The sequence below is a fragment of the Chenopodium quinoa genome, unplaced genomic scaffold (assembly GCF_001683475.1).
Source record: "Chenopodium quinoa cultivar QQ74 unplaced genomic scaffold, ASM168347v1, whole genome shotgun sequence".
Taxonomy (NCBI): Eukaryota; Viridiplantae; Streptophyta; class Magnoliopsida; order Caryophyllales; family Amaranthaceae; genus Chenopodium; species Chenopodium quinoa.
The window spans coordinates 3390545-3415605 of record NW_018742951.1 but is presented as its reverse complement, the minus strand read 5'-3'; the positions used below and the strand labels follow the sequence as shown (position 1 = coordinate 3415605).

The 25061-nt window shown below is 33.7% G+C and overlaps 1 protein-coding gene across 3 annotated transcripts in view; it reads left to right on the top strand.

Annotated features, from left to right (window-relative positions):
* The window catches only part of LOC110728525 (ornithine aminotransferase, mitochondrial-like), a 28987-nt gene extending 4580 nt beyond the window's left edge, over positions 1-24407 (top strand). For 2 of the 3 annotated variants that reach the window (XM_021908164.1, XM_021908165.1), the window contains exons 4-10: positions 235-394; positions 1186-1241; positions 4767-4919; positions 5876-5973; positions 6511-6591; positions 19996-20229; positions 24024-24407. In XM_021908164.1, the coding sequence (XP_021763856.1) occupies positions 235-394; positions 1186-1241; positions 4767-4919; positions 5876-5973; positions 6511-6591; positions 19996-20229; positions 24024-24162 (921 nt within the window). In that variant the 3' untranslated portion in view covers positions 24163-24407. The remainder of the gene's footprint in view (positions 1-234; positions 395-1185; positions 1242-4766; positions 4920-5875; positions 5974-6510; positions 6592-19995; positions 20230-24023) is intronic. The other variant, XM_021908166.1, reaches the window with a different exon arrangement.
* Positions 24408-25061: the final 654 nt, after the last annotated feature.

Here is a 25061-nt window from a genome sequence, read left to right as displayed (position 1 = left end):
CATTTGGTTGAGGATTCCAATTCTGGCTATTGCACCATTGGTTTAGATGAGTATGGTTTATTTTGGAAGTCTCATTCTCTCATTTATGTTTAATCAATCATCCTATGTAATTGAGCATGAGAAATTGTAGCTTACTACAACTCATTTGCTATCCAACCTAGTCATGTTGCATTATTTTGGGATTCTTGTTGTATTGTATAGTTTAAAGTTCAATCTACTTTTTTTAAATCGCAGGCCATTATTGTTTCTTGTTGCGGTTGCTTTCATGGTCGCACTCTAGCTGTCATCTCAATGAGCTGTGACAATGAAGCAACCCGTAATTTTGGTCCTTTGATGCCGGGTCATCTCAAAGTTGATTTTGGAGATGAAGTTGCCCTTGAAAAAATATTTAAAGGTTTGAAGTATCTTTATTCTAAATGTATGAATGCATTTATTTAAAGCTTGCCCATGTTGCTGGAATATGGTACACTCAGATATGGTTTCAATTTTTTTCTTTAATCTGATTAGTCTTATAGATACTTGAGCTGTCTTTGAATTTGGAGGAATCTGAACCTGTGCCTCAACTAAGAATTGTGCATTAATTTCTATCTATATTAGGGTTTGTGTCTAGACTTGTCAATATTGTTGCGACCTCAAATTTGTATCCTTGAATCATTCAATGTCAAGTTTAATATCATTTTAATGTTTTCCATAACAGGTTCACTTTTTTCGATTGTTGTTTGCAGAGTATAATTAAAAAATTGTAATCATGTACAACTATGTAATAGTTGTTTTAAGTATCATTCAAAGTTGTTGAAGAAAAGTATTGGAAAGGTGCTATTGACTTATTTGATTAATTTGTTGAACCATAGGGTTTCAAGTCGAGGATGAACATTCTTCATCGTGAAGCAATATTTCCTGACCTGTTTTTTGATAAAATCTGAAAGCATTTAAGGTGGCCCTGCTTGATGGGTTTACTTGAATAATTTGTCTCACCTGAGTCACTTCTGTTACCAGCTGAGGGTTTACAACCTTATTGCATCATTTATGTGCTATATATTGTATGAGCATGTCACACTTTACCTTGAAAGTCTGGTTGTTGAATATAAAATCTTAAAGTTGATATTCTTGTTTACTGGATCTAGAATCAGATGACTTTTTCAATGTTATATTTTGTCTGAATCTTTCTTGTTATGCGGACCACAGAGCATGGAGATAATATTGCTGGATTCTTATTCGAACCCATTCAAGGGGAGGCAGGGGTAAGATCGCCCATTTAACTACTGGGTTTGATTCTTAAGACTACTCTAAGTTCGTTTTGTTGTTTGAGTGCTTACTTTTGTATTAATCTTAATGTGGTTTTATTCGGATTTTTGAGGAAACTTTATTTTTTGTTGTGGTATTAAGCATCTTCTTCTTTTATTTCTATCTTTATAAGCTTGAGGTGCATTCTCATGCTCTTTTACTCTCCAAGAGATTGGAGAGACTTCTAAGGGATGTAGTCTGGGCTTGATTTTGGTAAGGAGAAGAGGGATTCCCTTGTAAGATGGAATTATGCATTGTAGACCTAAAGTGGAGGGAGACCTCAGTTTTGGGAATTTGATTTCCGAAATATCACTTTGATTGGAAATACATCTAGCTTGGGAGGGTTGGGTCAGAGTTGTATCAAGTAGGGTCATTAGTGGGTTGCTTTTTCAATGGGTTTAAATGGGTTGGGTGGGTCACGAGCTGTGTTACTCGGACTCTGAAAAATGCCTCATATCCAGGTCGATAACCCCGACACGGATCCCGGTATAAAATTTGGTATGGATACACCAGTTTACACCCGGGTAACAACTACCTATTCTAACCCGAAGTCAGCAAAAACAGCCCTATAATAAACAAGAAGGGAGGGAGATCTAGGTGAAGGTATTCAGATCTAAGCAGTGAATCCTATGTGGCAGAAGTTGGAGAAATAGAAAGGTGGTAACTGAAGAATTTAAGTGGGGCTTTTACTTTTTAATTCCTTTTCCTCTTTCTAAAAACAATAAATTATAAATTTATTGACAAATAGGAAAGGGTTAAGGATCCTGTATTCTTGCGTTCTTACCACTGTCCCACACTTGGCCACCACAACGGGCCTCCAGAACATGCCGATCGGTGATCTATACCATGTGTTAAAAATCCACTGGTGGCCATATTGTTTTATTGTCTGTAGGTGTCCTACAACTCATGAATCAGTTTATAGGTTTTTGATCTAAACCCCAGATCTGAAAATTACATTTTAAAAATTTGGGTCAAAAAATAGGATATCGACACTTGTTTTCCTACAACTTATTGACTTTGACATTTTTTTGGAGCTGTGGAGCTGTCTTATGTCGACACACGACACCCATTGTTAAACAAAGCACCAGAGTAATTGAGTTAATTGTTATTCAAATGTAATAAATGTAAGAGTATAGAAGCAATAAAATTAAGTAAAAGGGCGAATCATGAGAGGAGTGAGATAGAATATATAAATGTTGTATTTTACTGTAGATAGAAGTGTAACACTTAAATAGAACTGATGATATAACCAGGTGTAACCTTAAAAAACAAAAGGGAGTATATAATTTAAATATTAAATTAAATTAGAAAATAAATTTTATAAACACAATGCCCCTCATCACCAAAATAAATAATTTATGCACCATAACCTTCCCAAGATCACTTTGCATGCTGTGTTCATAACAAGCCCCTAATGATACGTTGCTTGATTCTTTTCCAATAATTTTAAGTGGAGATTCATTAAAATTAACATTCTTGTTCTTAAGTTTTTTGGTAGGATTTATATTGGGAATATAGGAAAGTACAACCTTTTTCCTCATTTTTTTTTTTTTTTTGGTATCGAGCCGAAATATTTTATAATCACCGTTGTTGTCATGGAAAAAAAAATATAGATTTACCGTCAAAGGATCATGTTTAACACATCCTATAGCGAAGTCAGTCTTGATTAATCAGATATCAGGTTAGGCTCTTTACTACTCCTAGTCTTGCTAAAGATGAAACAAACTCATACTTCCTCTGTTCACTTTTACCACACAATGTTTTGACTTTCACGCTTACCAATACATGATTCATTTCTTTTTATCTATAATTATAGATAAGTAAAAAATATAAGATATTGTGAAAATATAAATTGAGACGAATCTAACAAGTTCCCACATTACTTTATTTTGTCTAACATGTAAATCAATAAAGGTGATCAAATGAGAGAACGTGAATAGTGCAAGTTGTTAAACGTTGTGAGTAAAAGAGACGGAGGAAGTATGTTATTTTCATGGTCATGGTCACATGCATTTTTTTAGCCATTAAAAAACTTCTGTTTAGCCAATACATGCTTGCTGTACGAGAAATCCCAAACTACCAGAACAAATCTAAGAGCAAAAAGGGAAATAGCTCATTTGTTTTTGCATGGTTCCATAAAATTGCTTAGTTTTGTTTAAATTTTTTTAAATTGTTCAGATACCATATGTGAAGTTTGGAAGGTGAAAGCAACAAGAGTTATTGTGCCAGGATGCATTTGGCCATTATGTGGTGGTACTGTGGTAGGGTACTATTAGGATTATCCAAGATCGGAAGCCTTTGTTGGTTACTTTATGTGAGGAATGGTTTATTTAGCTTTTTTTTTTGGGAGCACTCACATGAGGATTATAGCAGTATGCCCTTTTCTAATGTATTCAGAGGTTGGAGTTCTTTTTGTCTTTGGCCTTGATTTTTGGTGGACTTTTGGTACTCTTTTGTTGTTGTTCAATCAATCAATCAAAGCCTTAATCCCATAAGTGGGGTCGGCTACATCAACCAAAAGTGATTATTTCGTGTAGTCATCGACAAAAATCTTCCTCCTCCATCCCTTATGATCCAATGCCTCATCCTCATGCAAATCCATTTACTTCATATCCTTCAAGTCCTTCCAACCAAGTCATTTTCGGTCTCCCCTCCCTCGTCTAACCCCTCCATGGTCCCACTCTTCAACTCTTTGAACCGGTGCACCCTCGGGTCTTCGTCTTACATGCCCAAACCAACGTAGGGGATTTTCCCTTAGTTTGTCAGCAATGCCTACCACACTCACTTTCTTGCGAATAAACTCATTTCTGATTCTATCTATTAGAGTGTTCCCGCACATCCACCTTAACATGTGCATTTCCGTAACCTCTATCTTTTTAATGTGCTCCTTCTTAGAAGCCCAACATTCTGTACCATAGAGCAACACTGGTCTTATGGCAGTCCTGTAAAATTTTCCCTTCAACTGTAAGGGAATGATTCGGTCACATAACACTCTCGTGGCCGCTCTCCATTTAAGCCACCCTGACTTAATCCTGTGGGTCACGTCTTGATAATGTCACCAATTTTTTTGGATGATCGACTCAAGATTTTTAAAACATTCACTCATGGTCAAGTCCTTTCCATCCAAACTTACCACATCATCGCTTGTCCCCCTCTGAGTACCAAAGCGACATACCAAATATTCAGTTTTACTCCAACTTAGCTTAAACTCTCTAGATTCCAACTTTGGCTCCATTGCTCCAATTTGTTGATTGCTGTTGTTAAATAAAATTTGTATCCTTATCAAAGAAAAGGCTGACCTCAGTCTTCGTTGTGTTCATGCTGGCTTCTAAACATTTTCTAACTTCATCTTATGTAAGAAAAGGGACTTCTCCTTTCTCTCATATACGTCTCCCTGAGCGGAACTCATCGTCCTATTTTGTTTTTTGTTTCTTTTCTTAATTAACATATCTTTTTTTTACAGAACTTTTTCATCTTTGCAGGTTATAGTTCCTAAAGAAGGTTATTTAAAAGCTGTCAGGGATCTGTGCACAAAATATGGAATATTGATGATTGCTGATGAAATTCAATCTGGCCTTGGAAGATCTGGAAAAATGCTGGCTTGTGACTGGGAAGGTGTTCGTCCAGATCTTGTTGTAAGACTATTTTTGTGTGAATTAGCATCTTTAATGTTTGTTGCATTTTATTGGGAAGTCTGGAGAGGGGAGAATCAATCATAATGTCATCAATAAGGATCCATCTGTATTTTTCATTTTGTGTTTGTGAAGCATACCAAACATGGCATTTTAGAGCTTCTGCACCTTAGGCAGAAAAAATAAATTGAAGGAGGAATTTTGTGCGTAGAAAAATGATTAAAATGTAAATTCCATCATATGATTTTGTAAGCAGTTTCTTCTACTTCTGTTTGGTATATATCATTAGACCAATTGGTTGTGAAGATCGAGAGGTATGAATATATTGTCATAAAAAATTACTGAGTAAAACAAAATTTTTGATGACCAATTAGCACATGACACATTATTATTATTTTTAACCAGCCCAACACTCTAGCAACGTTAAGATTTTGTTTTGAAAAGGTTGCCCCATTGTTAAATTTAATTTGACCGAGTGAAGATTTAGGAAAATTTTGTGAAGGCCTCAAATAGAAGGATAATTGGAGTTGATATTTCCATTAATTTGGTACAATAAAGACTCTTGGTTCTCCTTTTATGCTCCTTTGAATCCTTTTTGTTCTTCCTATTTAGAATCTCGACACTATTTATAAGTTGAGAGCATTATCTAAATTACTCTCAATATAAACATAACATAGTCATGTTGGGTCTTATTTGATTCGTTTTATTGAGTAGTTTATTAATATTAAACTATTATTTTTTTCTTTTTATGCAACTGTAGATATTTATGGTCCAAGTAATGCATTGACAAACATGCAAAGTCACAATGGCATGAACATTTAGGATTAAAAGGAGTATCTTTTTCTTCTCTCTCCTATTATGATTCTACAAACTTTGATTTTACTGTCACTGTAAAATTAGTACAGCTTACAATCTTCGGAAGTATGCCTTTGAAAATTTTCCTTATTATTTGCCTGTAGATCCTTGGAAAAGCTTTGGGAGGTGGAGTAATGCCTGTCAGTGCTGTTCTTGCTGACAAAGATGTGATGCTGTGTATTCGACCTGGAGAACATGGGAGGTTTGTATTTCTATGATGCTCATCATACAATATGATTTCTGTTCCATTTGTCTCACGGCTTAAATTGAATATACCCTAAACTTTCCTGCATTAACACTCACAATTACTGCCTTTTGATTTTTTATTTTTATTTTTGATTTTATTTTTTTTAAACAAGCCTTTTGAAAAAACATTTGAAATGTTGAAATGCACTGGAATTTATTGATATGGAATATATTGTTTGTTTGCAAGTAGAGCGCGATCTTTATAATTTGTTGATGTGTATTTATATGGCTTAGTGGCTTACTAGGATTTATTTACCTTTTAATATGGATACAAGTGGACTGTTGGTACATCGTTCACTTTATACCCCAGTCAAAGCCCACTGATCAATGCTATGCTTAATGAACAGAAAAATTAATCATTTCTCATGTAATTCGAATATTCTCTCTTTTTTTTTTATATATTTTTTATTTTTTTTTTATTTTTTGTATATATCTGGTGAGTATGTCATTTTCTTCATTTCTAATAAGCATTATCACTATTATTCATTTTCAGTACTTTTGGTGGAAATCCATTGGCAAGTGCGATTGCTGTTGCATCACTAGATGTTCTGAGAGAGGAAGGGCTTGCTGAGAGGTACTTAAATGTATTGCTTGCATCATTTTGTCCTTGAAACTGTGAAAGTCTTAAGTTAAAACACTCATGCAGATTGTCTGTCCTAGCATGTGAAGACAATAACTAGAGGGATACAGATCTTGTATGGCCTTTTGAGTAGGCGTTTTGAATTTATAAATTCTCAGTCTGGGGTCCATGTGGCATTCTTGGGTCATGGTCCAAGAATCAAGCGTGGAATTGTGAGAGAAAGATTAGCCCTGGTCCTAAGACTTAAATTTTGATAAGATTCCTTAAAATTCAACAAGTTTAGCTCTTCATTCCTCAAACTCATTTCAAACTCCTTAAAAAATGTACCTTATCTATTTCCTTTATTGTTGCAAGTTACATATCTTTTAGTTGTCATGTATGAAAAATAATAGCTAACTAGGAAATACATTAAAATAAAAATAAAATTAATGAAATTACATAAAATTAAATCACTCAAAAAACACATGAAAATTTTTTAAAAAAAAAAAGAAAAAAAAAGAGTGCATTATAATAGTTACAAACACAATAAAGTAAAGCAAAATTTAATTCAAATATCATTTTCCAAAAATGAGCCCACAAGTGGTCGACCAATTCTTGTTGCAATTAATGATGTATCCTTTAATTCCAAAGTTTTTGATATTCCCTCTTCTTTGTTAACAAATCCAAATCCTCCCAAATCTGCCTTAGGAATGGTTTTCGCAAAAACTGCCGAACAAATCCCATCTAGAAGATAATAACCCAATTTTATACAAATCCATCTACTTTAAATTGAACTTCAATTCCTACAAGAAAATCAATAAATATTGGCCAACAATCCTACACATTGATATCATTGTTTAGATCCTGGAACTCTGAAGTATGCATGCAAGCTCCCATAGTGGGTTTACTTTGATCACCTTGGGTGTACATGCCTGCCATGCTACTGGAATTTCCCTCACTTTCAATGCATAAAGTCTGGACAACGTTACGATGCTTCTAGTATGTTTTGAATGTCGTTAATTGTGGGGCTTCTCAAATAATGCTTTCTAAATATCTTATTGTTTCCAATTGCAAATATTTTTAAGCAATCAATTCCGTGTTTAGAGATTTGCACATAATCATCCATGACATGTAATAGACTGATTTTACTGTTTATAGATACTATATAAATGAGATGAATTAAGAAGAAAGCTTGATATGAAATAATGGCAAACTAGTGACAAGGGGTAAATAACCTTAGGCTATCAATCTCACAAGTAGCTTTAGGCTACAACTCTCTCAGGTCACTAACTCTCAAATTGATTCACTCCAAAATTCTGCCTCCTGCTTCCTTTCCTCCTCTCTCTATTTATACTAAATCTTAAGACTACTAACCTAAAAGTACTAGACTACCCATATTGCCCCTCCTTGGGTTAGTCTATTACACAACTTTGCCAAAAAAAAAAAAAAAAAAAAAAAAAACCCATATGCCAACATTCTTATTGTTGTTGTGCACTTTTGTAGGGGGGTAGTCCTTTTCTACCCATGACATCATATTTTTGTTGAAAATACTTATAATAATCTTGTAGATTGTTTACATTTCAAAGGAACAACCCTTTCCTCATTCAAAATCTATGCAGAAATTTGTCATCTAATGGAGAATTAATAATTCCATATTCTTAGGTGTCTTTCTTCACGGTGTCTTTGGACTTTCATTTTTCTTATTTTTATGGTAGAGGATGACACAACTTGTGTATATTTCAGATACTTGTTAATACATCAAAAGTGCTAGTATACTCTACATATGAATTTATGTTGTTGATGTATTCGTTAATAATGTTTTGGCCATTGTCATTTGACATAGCGTTTATTAGGATAAGGAAGGTGATATTAATGTAAGTTAAGAGTGTTACAGACAAGGGGAGTGAATGTGAGTTGTGATAGGGATATATATATATATATATTAATTCCTAAATAATTATGCTCATTAATATTTTTAAAGTTAAATTTTCGAACGCTTATTTTTTAACTACTACTCCCTTCGTACCATATTGTTTTTCCCATTTTCCATTTTAGGTGTCACAAAATAATCTTCCCATTTCATTATGTCCTATTTTTGAATACTATGAAAGACCATTTTGCCTTTATTTTTTTTATTCACTCCAACGTCTCAACCCTAAAATGCCCTCATATTCTCTCAACTCATCTGTGCCCCCACTCATGTTCATGTCCTTTTTTCTTTTTATTTTTTTTGTACTTCTCTCGTTCTCTTCTAAATGCAACACTTCTCATTACACGCTTGTCGATATCATTAATATCTTATAAACTAATATGGAAAAATTATAAAATTTTGATATTAATAATCTATAAACCGAGACAAATGTAACAAGATCCCACATGATTATGTTTTTTATTTATTTATAAATCAGCAAGTCTTATCAAAGTGGAGCATATGAATAGTGTAAAAGTCAAAGTGTTTGCATATAAAAGAGAACAGAGGAAGTACTTATTATTTGTTCCATACTCACATTTTATGTACTTTTTTCTCTTTTTAATGTACTCATATAGATTTGGCAAATAGGATAAGCAATATAGGGCAGAGGGAGTATATTTGCAATGGCCTATATTTTACAGTTATATTTGCTAAGTGATGATGTAACGCATTACATTGAATTTGATAAAATACGCCTATATCTAACTCTTTGATAAAATTTTATCTAATACTTGATTATTCAATAAGAAAAACAACAATTTTCTAATTCTTCAATTGTATGTGCTAATATAATGTTAGGATAGTAAAATTCTAGAGTGTGTTGATCATCAATAACTTTTACTACCTTTGTTTCGTTTTATTTGCAACAAATGAGGTAGCACAGACTCCATAGGCAAAATCTATTTGTGAGTATTAAATGGAGATAGAAAGTGATATGAAAAAGAAGAACAAAGATCTATTTTTTAGGGATTTTGCGAGTTTTTGAGGGAAAAATTAAATAAAGATATGATCTTGGATCAAAATCTAAGAACTCGGCTAAAATAATCAAACACCAAGTAAGATTATCTAGCAAAATTCCTTGATTCACTAGTCACAGTTTTATGAAATAAGGGTTTCAATCTAATCAATCACAAAGTTTGATAAAGATTGATATTTTAACACAAAGGAGAGATCACAAATAACACAATAGGGAGAAAAATTCTCATATTTTCAATATTCAACAAAGTCTATCTATTACATCATAAAATAACTCCTTTTTTAAGGAGGCACTAGTACATGAAATAAACCCTAAGCCTCGTTAAATCTAAACCATGCAAAATGTAAGGCTAGGATTAATTACAAGATAATAACTAAAATAAATACAAAATAAGTCGCATCCCACATATGAGGAAAAATCATCCAAATAATTCAAATCAAGCCCAAATATTTTCTGGTCTTGATTCAAGTCAAGATTAGTCGAATAAGGCCCAAAATTAGTGTCGATGCTCTCGCATCAAACCCCTAGAGGTAATATCAAACCGACATGATCAAGCGAATGCAGAAGCCGTTTATTGAAGGTAAATAAATATCACTACTTACCAAGAAGCATCATTATCAAACCTTCCGGATCAAACACCCAAACTACAAATCCAAGAGTGGAATAATATGGAACCAAGAAGATCATCACCCAAGCGAATGCACAATTAGAATGTCCAGACCAATTCCTCGACTCTCTAAAACTGAAATCACCATTCTTAGTTTAGCCAACATAGATATGAATTCATATATCCTCTTGTTAATACTTGCTCCCATATTGTAATAAAGGACATTAAATGATGGCACATGAGATGGAAGGCAAGATAACAATTGAGAGGGAACTTCTAATTCAATTTCTTCATCAAAGATCGGGGGTCCAATTAAATCAACTTGGTTATCAAAGATGGAGCCAATATTATCCCTTTCTATAAAAAAATCCAGTTTGACTTCACAATTGCTCATACCAGCAACTTGCAACATCTCGACAAACAACAATAGTATTCTTAAATTTCAGTCAAGATTTTGCAAAATGAAACCAATCAAAATTTTCTATCCCCAATGAAATCAACGATGACCCAAATTAACAACAAAACATACAAAAGCCCACGAGACAAAACCAGCTTCTCAACATGGTTACCACTTACCAAAACATCATCGATATTTCGGTCACTGCCCCACGAGCGCCTGCTCTACCTATCGGAGCACTTGCTCCTTCAACTAGAGTGTCCGAAGCGCTCCTTCAACTAGAGTGTCCGAAGCTGTGGTTGAAGGTGGATGAACGTAGCGAATATTCGAAACCCAAGCAAACCAATTAAAACCCAATAAAAAATTGAATAACAGACCACTTGAACTGATGTCTATCTGAATTTCAGACAAGATTATCAACAATCTACAGTGGTTGGTGGTGGAGCTTCGAACAAGCGGTGTTAGCAGTGGCCTGGAATGGGCGACGTGTGAACTACTGATATGAACCTTGTTCGAAAATGGAGTGAGTTCGATTTTGTGGAGGGTCTTCAATTTTTAGGCGAAAATCAAAGAAAGGTGGTGCTTTTGATGGTGGTTCTGGCAAAGAGAATCAACATTGGTGCCTTGATTTCGAAAATGGAGAGAAGAAGAAAGTTGTTCCGGTTTGGTTCTCGCAGCAAAAGAAATCCTTGAATGAGGGTTAGTAGGCAGTGATGATGATTATTGTTGATGGTGATGATATGATAATGAAGGTGTGTTAATAAAGGGAAAATGAACTAGCAACAAGAAGTTCAAAATCTGGCAGTAGGTTTCTTTTTTATTTTTTTTTATCTTTTTTAGATCAACAGGTTAATAGCATTTGGCTCATGCCTCATGGTACCATTTGATATGAAAAAGAACAAAGATCTATTTTTTAGGGATTTTGTGAGTTTTTGAGGAAAAAATTAAATAAAGATATGATCTTGGATCAAGAGATAAGAACTAGGCTAAAATAATCAAACACCAAGTAAGATTATCTAGCAAAATTACTTGATTCACTAGTCACAAAGTCTAATAAAACAAGGGTTTCAATCTAATCAATAAAGTTTGTTAAAGATTGATGTTTTACTACAAAGGAGAGATCACAAAAAACTCAATAAGGAGAAAAACTCTCATATTTTCAATATTTAACAAAGTCTATCTATTACATCATTAAATAATTCCTTTTATAAGGAGGCATTAGTATGTGAAATAAAATCCTAAACCTCAGTAAATCTAAACTATACAAAATGAAAGGCTAGGATTAATTTCAAGAGAGAATAACTAAAATAAATACAACCTAGGTCGCATCCCACATATAAGGAAAAATCATCCAAATAATTCAAATCGAGCCCAAATATTTTCGGTCTTTTGATCAAGTCAAGATTAGTCGAATAAGGCCCAAAAGTGTGTCGATGCTCTCGCATAAGGAAGTAGGGATGCATGTGATAACGAAAGAGATATAGACAAATAACCTCTGAATAAAAGGGAAAATAACATTTGTTGCATGATTGCATCGAATGTGTAGAGCATCCTTTTAAAGTAAATGTTGTAAAAAAGAAAAAAAAATAATAAAAAAAAAAAACAGAAGTAGTAGATATTTTAAGAACAACTTTCGTTGATTGTAACTTTACTTATATAGCTACTATGGTTTGCATAGTCATTTATACAAAGAATTATGCCAATTAGAAGTATGCAACTAAAAGATATTCTAAACAACTAACCAAGTCATTCTTTATCATACTATCTTACAAATTCAAACAAAATGACTATGTATGTACTAGTAATTCTATTCATTTAAAATTTATTTACATAAAAATATATTATCTTTTAAAAATAAAAAATTAAATTAATCTAAAAAATACATAAAATTTGAATAATGTTACTCTAAATAAATTAAATTGATTTAAAAGATAAAAAAAGCTAATTATTAATATTCCAACCACATTTTACAGCTATTGTTTACAAAATCTTCTCATGCATCTTCCTTTGTAAGGTGTTCATCTTGCTAACATTAGTGTAAATTATTTTATGTTTAAATCTCTTTTTGTTTGAGTGTAATCTCACTCCCTTTCATTCAACTATTTGTTGAAAATTGTTACCATTATTAATATCGAGCGCAATGGAACTATAATCAATTTTTTATGTTTTTCACTTTTTTCTTTACCGCTTCCTTAGTGATAGAGTATATAAACCGGGCTTCAACCATTAGCTTAAGCTTTTGGTTGAGTAGACCCTTTAACATGGTATCAGAGCAATTTAGGGCAAATCACAAACGCCCTACTAGATGTGTGTTCTTTTTTTCTCTAATACGCGGCTTCGCTTGGAAGAACCATCCCTCATAACTTTTCGTTTCATGTTTTCTTGCTATTGTTACTCCAAACTTTTTCGGTATGAGAATGAAGTATTGTACCTTTTCTCTTACAAAGATTGAAAATTTGAAAAATTTAAGGACTCATCATACCTACACTTAATTTCATATTGGTACCCAACAAATTCAATGACTACTCCTTTGGCGGTCCACTTGCTTGCACTGGTTCGATCTTATATCTTGTTTTCATTGAAGAACTCTACCACTTTTATACTATATTCATCCAATTTTTGCTAATTATTAGTGATTTTATTTTTACTATTACATAGCCATGCGATTGCAAGGAGATAATCATCTTTAATTGTCCAACTAATTGCTTTTCTTTTTCGTGTTTGGGTTGTCCTAGGAGACGCTTGGTCCTCAACATTTTCTAATCCTTGTAGGGAAGAATTATTAGACCCCATGTCATTGTGACATATTTGCAGAAGATTGGGGGTTAGAGATAGAGTTTGGAAAAGTTGACTAAATTTTGCAATTGAGGATTTTGAAAATTTGCATTTATCCACATCCATTTGTTACTCATCTCGAATTTCTTTGAGAACTATTTAATTCCTACTTATCTTTCCGAAAATTAACGCTTTTTCAAGAAAGGCACCATCATGAGCAGCATACATTTTGTTCTCATGACGATTATAGAAGTAGTAACCCCTTGTCTCCTTTGGGTATCCGACAAAGAGACACTTATCTCATTTGGGTGCAAGCTTGTCTGATGATAAACATTTTGCATAGAACTCACAACCCCTAATTTTTAGAAAAGATAAGTTCGACGGGCTCTTATCATATGCAGTCTTTTCTATAGCCTTTGACGGGCTCTTATTTAGTGTTGTGCAGCTGTTCATAATCATATTGCCATAGGAAATTGGAAAATTAGCAAGACTCATCATTTATCAAACTATACCTAGTAAAGTTTGATTTCTCCTTTCAGGTACACCGTTCAATTGTGAAAGTATTTCACAATTCTTTAGATGATCATCGAATTCTTGGCTATATAATCGCCATCACGATCGAATCACAATGCTTTTATTGTCTTATGAAGTTGATTTTGACTTCATTTTGAAAATCTTGAACTTTTCAAAGGATTCTAATTTATGCTTAATTTGGTAGATAGAGCTATATTTACTTAAATCATTAGTGAAAGTAGTGAAGTATGAGGACTGTGAGATTCCATTTGAGACCTTTGAAGTGAGAGGCCCTTACACTTTCTCTTCTTATGGCATCATGAACCACATAAGATTCACTTGAAAGTGGAGTTTGAGGATAGTAGCTTGACATAGTGTCATGCAAATTAGGCATTGTATTATTTGGATAATAGTAGCCAAGGTGGTAGTGCGTTTCAGGGTAAGAATTTCCGGAGGTGTAATTTTCGATGTTTGATGAATGTCCTAAATAACCAAAGTATTGACTAAATGGGTTATCCGTGTCATCCATCTAATTTCTTACGAGGAATTAATTGTAGATATGAAAGTATTTTTAGATTTTATTGCTATGAAACAATATGCTGGATGTATTCTTAAGTTTTATAATGTTATTGATAGATGCATTAGCTCATAAAATAAAGGTATCAAAGCTAAATACAGTTACCAAACACTTTACGTTGGCTAAGATTTTGGCAAAATCAATTGTTGAAAAAGTCTAGTTTGTTATTATATGAAGTAATCAAATAAATTTAAATTTAAATATTGTAAAAAACAAAATTAAAAAAAAAAACATATGATGTGTACAACACCTTTAGGTTCTCTACAATGTCTATGTAAGTCAAGACTACCTATAAAAGGATAAAGATACTCTAAAGGATTAATATGTCAGTCAACATCTCACCTATGTGTCACTGGATAAGGTTGAATAGAATATATTAAATTTATTTTTCTTTAGAAAAATTTAAAAATGATGTCGCTCTTATCTTTTACAGCAATTGTACCTCACGTTTGATACAAAAGCAACCGTTTGCTTAAATTTTCCAAGCAGTGTTGCTTAACTCAGCACTATTTTATTTCAATAGTGCTCCAACGGTCGAGCAACAATTTTAACATTATTCAAATTTGCAAGCAAGTCCTTAAAATATACCATTGGAGATGCTCTTATGGCCGAACAAAGTTAGTAGTCATTTTTATTGAGAAAATATCGTTGCTGTGATACCAAATGTAGGAGTTACAATTTACAATTTGGTAACTCAAATAATTATAAGGATTATTATCGAGAAAGAAATATGGGTTACAACCCAAAATCAAAAAATTACACTTCTATATATTTTTTCACAAATGACATTTCTAATCCTTATATCTCTTTTCTTTTTCTCTCTTATTCTTGTTTTTCTGCTGCCTTACACATTGAAAACAAAACATTGCAAATATATTATTTGATTTGCTCAACATGATGAAAGTAATTCTCATTTCTGACCTCACACTAATTTTAACAAACATTTAATTTAAGTAAACTAATTTTAGTGTTTTCTAAATTAAAGTTTGGTGACTATCTACACCTTCTCAAACTTTAATTTTCATTCCAATTAATTCCCTTAATTTTCTGAATGTTTCATATGAGTGCAATTGTTCTTTGCTTGACTTGATCTCGTAGGAAATGAAACCGAGTATCAATATGCTTGCTTCTCCCATGTTGTATTGGATTTTTGGCAAGTTTTATTGCTGATATGTTATCCACATAGATCATAGTAGGTCCTTAAACATGTCCAAGTTCTTTCGATAAATTCTTTAACCATAATGCTTCACATACTGCAAATGAAGATGCTATTTATTCTGCTTCATAACTTGGTAAAGCAACTACTGGTTCGAAGTAAAAGCAATGGAATCTTGATAAAACGCATCCTGTTTTACTTTTTCTCTGATCTTGATCTCCATCCTAATCGCTATCAAAATAACCACATAATGTTGCTTCATCTCCATCAGAATAGAACATTCCATAATCTAAGGTACCTTGAATATAACTTACTATTCTCTTTAGAGTGCACCAATGAAATTCCTTAGGTGTCTCCATATATCTACTTACAAGCCTGACACCACATACAATAGGTGATGGTTTAATATCATAAACTCCCAACTAACTCTTGTATAAAGTTAGATCAATGAATTTCCCTTCTCCTACTTTTGTGAACTTTAACATTATTACAACAGAAGTGTTCAAAGGTTTGCATGTATCCATTTCAAGAATCTCCTTTGCATATTTCTTGTGTGGAATAAAGATTCCATTTTCACATTACTTCACCTCTATGCCAAGAAAGAAGTTCATTATGCCACAATTAGTCATCTCAACTGTTTAAACATTGCTACCTTGAAATCATCAAACATAATTTTGTTGTTCCTAATGAACAATAGATTGTCAACATATAAGCTTGCTATAAGAACATTATCACCATTCTTCTTCACATAGACAACGTGTTTGTATGGACACTTATAAAACCATTTTTTATTGAGTATCCATCAATGTGTATTCCACAAGCTGATGAGGCTTGCTTTAAACCATAAAGTACCTTTTTTTAAATGGAGCACTTTATCTTCTCCCTTGATCATAAAACCTTTTGGATGTTCAACATAAACTTCTTCTAAAATGCCATTTAAAAATAACAACTTAACACCAAGTTGATATATCTTCCATTTATGATGCGTGGCAAGTGAGATCATCATTCTCATAATGTCTAAACGAGCTACATGAGCAAATACTTCATCTTAATCAACACCATAATATTGTTTGTATCCTTTTGCCACAGGTCTTGCCTTGTAGCTATCAATACTTCCATCTACACCTCTTTTGATCTAGTAAACCCATTTTATACCTATTGCCTTTTGGCCCTTTGGCAACGTAGCCAACTCCCATGTATCATTTTTCTTTATTTAGTTGATTTCTTCTTTCATAGCAGATATCCATTTTACTTCTCCAACAACTTCTTCAAAATTGATGGGTTCATGGTCTAAATATAAAAAAATTAAATCAACAACCTCAACTTCAGTTGTCTTTTCATAGATGTCATTTAGGCTTCTCATCTTAACATGTGTTTTCGATGATGACACTATCCGATTATGGTGATGATGATGATTTATTGTTATTTCTTGGAATCTTTGGATGTGTTTTTTCAGAAGTCATCCCCGAAATATCATTATGTTTTTCAAACACAAATTTTTATTTTATCTTTTCTTGATTATCTCATTTCCAAGATTCTCCTTCACTAAAGATTACATCCATACTTTCAATCAACTTTCCACTGATTGGATTGTATAACTTATAAGTTAAAGATTGATTGTGAACTGTGTCAAATGAAGATACATTTTTCACCTCAATCATCTAAATTTTTCCTCTTTGCTTCGGGTATTTATTTTTCAACATTTGGCTTCTCACCACTCCACGCTTCTTGTGGAGTCATATTCGTTACACTCTTTGTAGGACAACGATTTAGAATACATGTTGTCCATGCAACAACTTAATTGCTTTAGTAATCCTTTTTCTTTTAAAATGCTTTGTACCATGTCTAAAATTGTTCGATTCTTCCATTCAGCAATTCCATTATGTTGTGGTGTATAGGAGGCTGTATATTGTTGTCTAATTCCGGCAAATCTGCAGAAATTTTTTAATATATTTGATGTATATTCACCCCTCCATCAGACCTAAGTGTTTCCCAACTTACGTCCACTTTCTAGTTCTACCCGAGCCTTAAATTGCACTAATGTATCAAATGCAGCTTTAGCATATGCACCCATAATTTCCTACTATAATAATCAATGAATAAAATAAAGTAGCGATTATACTGGCTCCAATGGTCCATGTGTACAATTCCAATGGTTCTTTCGCTCTCCATGATGATTCCTTAGTCTTGCTTGTTTTCCTATCGTACATATTCCACAAACTTGTTTAGGATCTTCAATGGTAGGCAACCCATGCACCATGTTCTTTGATTGTAACAGTTATAGGCCGTTGTAATGCAAATGCTTCGAAAGTTTATGTCATTTCCATGACTCATTCTTTGTAAAAATGTAGAAGCACTTTTGTACTTCGGTGTTAAGTTGTAGCGGAAACATTTTCGCCATTTTTGATTGAACTATAATACTTCCAATATTATCTTTAAGTTGATGATTATTACTCTCCAAATGAATGATATATCCTTTTTTCAAAAGTTGCCCAATACTAAGGTTGTTACCTTTCATATTAGGCACGTAATAAACATCATAAATTAATTCTTCATTTCTATGCTTGAGAAAATTTTGAATTTTCCCCATTTTCTTCAACCTGTAGTTTGGACGAATCTCCCGAACTTACATTACCTTTGATTTTCTCAGGATCAATAAATAAATCTCTTCTACCACACATGTGGTTAATAGCTCCAGAATCGAAAAACCATGTCTTGTTGATTAATAACTTCTTCATGGGCTAGCAACAAACTTTTCTAATTGTTTCTTGAATCTTCAACAAACTGCAATCGATTTCCTTTATCATTTTGTTTTTTGCTCGGATGCAATGTCTATTTTTTACAATTAAAGCGTTGAACGACTTTTGTCTTATCACGTTCATTAAATTGATTCCCCCTCTGTCTGACCCTCTTCCATGGCCAAAATCTCATTACTTTGGTTGCTAGGTTGGTAGTTACCACAAACTCAACCTAGTCCATAAAAACCGCCTCGTCGATTTCCACCTTTTCTTTCATCTAATGACAACTTTGATTCAATTGTTTGCTCTATAACACCTGGTTCATCATTCTTCAGACTTATTTGTTCATGCACCAGCAGGGATCCCATAAGTTCTATAGATAATGTGTCAATATCTTTTGATTCTTTTATTGCAGGTAATACATGATTAATTATTTTAGTGCATGATCGAAGTACATTTTCAACGATCCATGTGTCTTCAATCTTTTCTTCATTTAATTTCTGTTGGTTAACATTTGTTAGTAGGCAAGAAAAATAGTCATTTTGATTTCCTTAAACTCACATTGTAGGCTTGTACACGAATTTTTCGAACTCTTTCGACTCCTTTAAATATAGTTGCAAGATTGTCCCTAGCTTCCTTGCTTGTGGTTGCATTGGAGATCTTCACATATGTTTCGCAATCTATACCTGCGTAGATCAAAAGTAATGCCCTTTGATCTTTTTTCTGATTTTCTTTCAATTCATCTTTCTAATTTTGAGTTAATGCCACTTTTGCCTCATATGATGGTTTTTCAAACCCATCATTTACAATTTTCCACAAATTTTGGAACTAAATAGTGCTTTTGTTTTAATGCACCCATCTTCATATTGGTCTTTGATAATTTGGGCACTTGTGGCTGAACAAAGTTAGTAGACATTTTTATTGAGAAAATAACGTTGTTGTGATACCAAATGTAGGATTTACAATTTACAAATTGGTAACTTAAATAATTATAAGGATTATATTATCAAGGAAAAAGAAATATGGGTTATAATCCCAAATCATAATAACTTTTCTAATCCTTGTATCTCCTTTCTTTCTTTTTTTAAATTTTTTTATTTTCTCTCTTATTCTTCTTTTTCTTCTGCCTTATACATTGAAAACATTACATTGCAATTATATTATCGAATTTGCTAAATATGAGTATGAAAATTCTTCTCATTTCCAAACCCTCACTAAACGTTAATTATATAGTAAACTAATTTTAGTGTTTTTTAAATTGAAGTTTGGTGACTTTCAACACATTTATGGGTGGTTATCTGTAATAAAATATATTCATCTTTGAACAATAAGAAGGTGTTTTTTTATTCCTTATAAATGCAACCATAACTTGTAATTTAGGAAGCTGGAATGCCAAGGTGGTTTGCTAAAGTGTGCAACTTTTTAAGGTGGTCCACTTAAGAAAATTTCTGCAACATGATGTCTCAGAGTATTTTTCAAAGACAACCTAACACTGAAGATCTCCTATATTCGAAAGACTTTAAAACTTGCTATTAGCAAAATATTTCAGCATAGTGGTTTGGAATGGCAAAATTTATATCCTTTACATGGACTAAGTTAGTCATCGAGATAATATGCTGTCACTAATGTCTTTAACAAATTGTTTTATTCTTAGTGTTTTCATCTGAAGCAATTGTAGATTGTTTTAAAATGCATTTTCTTGATATAGGTCTGCAGAGTTAGGAGAGGAGCTTAGGCAATTGCTGAATAAGCTTCAGCAGCAGTACCCTAACTTCATTGTAAAAGTGCGTGGCAAAGGTCTTTTTAACGCAGTAGAACTCAATAGCAAAGCTCTGTTCCCTGCATCAGCTTATGATATATGCCTCAAGTTAAAGGAGAGAGGTGTTCTTGCTAAGCCTACCCACAACACAATCATAAGATTAACTCCTCCACTCTCATTAAGGTAATTATATTTTTCCAACATCATGGATATGAAGAATTTATATGGATTAAAGTTTGGGCATTCTTTGTCTTTTAGAAAGTTGACATAGAAGTCAACTTTTCTCGAAAATGGGATGGTCCTTTCTTTGGTTTGCTGCAGCAGGTTGGAAAATACGGGGTAGTGTTCCCTGATCATTGGTTATGTTCATTTGTGATCTAATTATACTTTATATGATTATTGATTTGATGCAAATGTGCATTCTTGCAAATCTTTTCCACTCTAATTTTTATATTGTATCAGAGCATTACCAATGCTAAGCTAATTGTTAAATTAGCTTGCCATGCCACGCAAGATTTCTAACTTAACTCCTTTGTAGCTAGTTTGTGTCCCAATGGTCAACTACTGGCTAGTTGTTTAAATTAGCTAATAGAAGGAAATTTCATTAATGTACCAATTCCTCATCTTTTGGCAATTTTTTCTCAAGCAATTAACTTGCCCAAGCTAATTTTAGTTAGAGACGTGTGAAATTTGCAAGAACAAGTCCCTAGTTATAAACCATTATTGATGCTTGGACAAGGGTACCCTAGAACAAGTCCCTAGTTAGTGGTCTAATATGTAAAATCTTATCTATGTTACTTGGACAAGGGTACCCATGATGGGCACGAATACGTATCCAAGGGTCCGACGTGGCTATTTTGTGAAAAATTCAATGAATTTGAACTTAAATTGAAGATGACACAGGTACTAGAGCACGGGTACTTTAGGTGAAATGTAGAGTCTCGGTAACAAAGAATCTAATTGGAAACTAGAATGTAGTGTTTGTGAAATCATAATCAAGGAATCCCTATTTACTTAAACTATAATCAAATCTATTGTTTTCATTTTTTATTTCCACCTTTTCCTCCTAAATTAATATAAATCTAAGCATTTTTTTTTTTTGGAATGGTGGCCTCATGTTATTGCAAATTCCTCTTGATGGATATTTTTTGGCCATTTTCTCAAGTGACTTCTTTGCATATTTAACTAGAGCTCGCCAGTTGCCATTAAGATGGCTAACTTAGGCTTCAATGGTATTCTTCTCTCTAACAACCACCAACCATGTTGCCCTCTACTTAAACACACCACCCCATCCACCAGCTATATCGGATGGCCATACCAGCAACCTAACCACCCTTCAAGGAAGGAAAGAGAATATAGATGGGAATGAAGGTCAAGGAGGCTTTCGTTTCAGTGGGTTAGACTTAGGTGGTATTTTTCTATGCCAATGGTGGTTTTAAATGATGGGTGATGGTTTTGAAGGTTGGGAAAAGCTTTTGGAGGTGAGGGATGGTTTTTAGTGGATATGAGGTTTTTTTTTTTTTTTTTATTTTTTTTTTTATTTTTTTTTTATTTTTAGTGGTTAGGTGGTGGATTTTGGTGGGTGGATAGCGGAATCTGACATTTTGTTTGGTCGGCTTTGGCTAGTCATGGCAGGGTTCAGGTTGGTGTATGGTCATGGGGAGATGGGGGGTTCGCTGAATTAAATAGAAGGATAGATTAGTAAATTAAACTATCTAAGATAAAGGATAACCAATAACATAAGGGTTAGGACTAAACACCAATAAGGGCATTAATTGATTATGTTACTCGAGAAAGTCAAAATAAAAAATAAAAAGTTTCCTCTAAATAGAATTTGCAATTCCATTGGGGCCACCATGTAGAATTTCCCCATTGTATTTTTACCTCTTTTTATTTTTCTTCTTATATATATTATATATATATATATATATTGCTTGAAGGTAGGTCTATATGTATAATTGTGCTTGTTACAAACGGCTTTATAATACCTTGTTTCCTTGTATTGTTATTTAATTATGCATTATTATTGTTATTTTGGTCTTTTTTCTTTGCGTCTATCAATTATCTTGCTATGCTCTTTCCTTTTCGGACAATTCTTTATGACGATTTATGTTAGCCGACCCAAAACCATTTTGGAACTAAGGCTTTGTTAATGTTGTTGTTGGTGGTGTTGTCGTATATTCACACCTTTTCATTCTGATATACTTCCTAGTGACACAAAAGATGCACTAATTCTGTTTTGAATGTCATAAGTTTAAAAACTTCAACCACGATTTACAGTATCATATACTCCATATGTCCCTATATTTTTGCCTCATTGGCATTTTTTGGGTCATACTTTGAAAATTTTGACCATAAATTACTGTTAATATGTACGAGATAATATACTCATGTGGGATCTTGTTAGATTATTCTCATTGTATATTTTATTAATATCACGTTTTTATATTTTTTATGTTTTACGTGTACGGAAATGAAGATATATACGTTTTAAGACGCGCCTTGAACACCGTGAAAAGTCAAATGGGGCAAAAAAAGGGATGGAGGGAGTACAAGAAAATATATTCAAGTGAGATCTTGTTGGAAACGTCTAATATTTATTTTTAAAATATTAAGGGGCCGTTTGGTTCGCTGTAATGAGGAAAGGGAATGGGAATGATTCCCTTGTAAGCGTTTGTTTTGCAACTTTTGTCATTCCCTTTCTCCATTTTTATTTTTGGGTTTACCCATTTTTATTCCACCCCCATTCCCCACCCCCCTACCTTTACCATTCCCTTTCCCCAACCACCACCATACCCACATCCCACCAACCTCGCCGAATGGTCGCCGGCTCTCCCTGACCTTGGCTCCACCTTTGCCGGCGATCCCCGACCTTCGCTCCACCTTCGCCGGCGATCCCCGACCTTCGCTCCACCTTCGCCGGCAGTCCCTCGACCTCGCTCCACCTTCGCCGACACTCCCTCAACCTTCGCTTTACCTTCGCCGGCGATCCCCGACCTTCGCCGGCACTCCCTCGACCTCGCTGCACCTCCCCGACTTCGCTCCACCTTCGCCGGCACTCCCTCCACCTCGTTGCACCTCCCCCGACCTCGCTCCACCTTCGTCGGCACTCCAACCTCGCTGGTCGCCGCCGGAATTCTAAACTACCAATTTCTGGAAAAAAAAAAGGTCAAAATAATACACTAAAATGGTGGTGCTGTGGTGGTGGTTCCATGGAATCATTCCCTTTGTTTTTTTTTTTTAACAAACAACACCCTAAATTTCAAGGGTTTCATTCCATTCTCCTCCATACCCTTTCCCCATTCCATTCGATTCCACTTTGCGAACCAAACGGCCCCTAACTTTTTATAATTTTAATCAACACACAATTAAAGATATTTGTTGTCAAACTAGAGCATAGCCTAGATCAAAAAAAATTAATTAAAAATATTCTTGAGACTATTTTTGGAAATAGCAGCTTAAAATAAGAATAGAAGAATCCCAAAAGAAATAGCCATACATATTTTTCCTATGCTCCTATCGCATTAATCAATTGAATGAAAGGAGTAGGTCATTTCTGACATCTGGCAGTTAAAGATATCAATAACCTTGGTGAGATATTAGATGCACCTATGATTTGCTACTTTGCTGCAGCCTTTGGGATGTGCTCTAATAGTTTGGTTGCTAGGCTATTTCAACTAATTATATGATGTGCTCAATTGTTTATACACTTTACATTAGAAATTTGTTTAGCCTTCCATTTAGGCTATTGTTATAGATTTTTGTATTTTCATCTTTGTATATTGTTATGGAAATTGTATATACTGTCTTTTATTTTGTTATACTACGTAGTTATGCATACCCTGCTATCGTAGTTCTCTTTTTTGTCAAGGGTTGCTATCCTTGTTATTTTTTTTATTTTTTTATTTTTTTTATTTTTTTTTTCCAATATATTGGTATTGCCAGGCTGTTGCCTAATATACAATTTACACATGCAGTATGGATGAGCTTAAACTTGGAACCAAGGCACTATCTGAAGTGTTTGAGTTTGATCTACCAAAGATGCTAAAGGAAAAGCCTGAACATGTTAATTCAATGAAAGCTGATGTATGTGATCGTTGTGGTAGAAACCTGTAAGCCCCAGAATGAATATATACTCATATACCAGTGTTTGCACACCAACTTCCGTGTCACTATATATGAATTTAGGTCCTTTTATATTTTCCAAATCCATGTGTTTTCACCTGAAAAATTCATTTGATTTTAGTTATGAGAATATCTTTCAGGTGTTATTCATGATTGTGCTATGTACATAACTTTCAGTTGTGCAGTGAAACCTTGATTTATCTTAGAAAACATTCTTATTACAAACAGTTGCTGAAGGCATGAAGGATCATTAATAGGTTTAGTTGTGGTAACTCTAAATGTTCCTAGATTTAGTTCTGGCGTGGTGAAAATTTTGCATGTGTTATTGTGGATTGTATTTTGTATCTGCAGGTGCTTCAAGGGTGGCTTGTGTATTATGAGCGTAAATAATATTCCGCCTTGGTGTTGTAGTGGATTGTATATTGCGATCTTTTCTGATTCAAATACTATCTTGCTGTTTAGGGAGTACCTGAAAATTAAAGGTGACATCCATTTTGGGGTTGGGGCGGGAGTGTGTGATAGCCCTTCCTGATTTTAGGAGGAAAGTCAGGAAATCAGGAAACAAAGAAGGGTTAACCATGAGGTTTCTTAGTGCCGAATAATTTAAGCAGAAGGTGTTGAAAAGGTATACAGAGGACCATTTGGAGAAGTGTCTTGAAGCTGAAGTTCCAACCTTAGTATTTCAGATCGTGATTATAGGAGGAAAGTCAGGAAATCAGGTCTTTTGTTCGAAGGATCTGATACTTGAAGTTGAATTTAAGGTGAAGAATTAATGAAGTATAATTTGTCTGGTTTTATATGATGATTTCAAAGGGAATCACAACAATAAATTGGGGAAAGGAATTTTACCAATGTTGAATTTCAGCTCCCCGATTGGAAGGGATAGCACT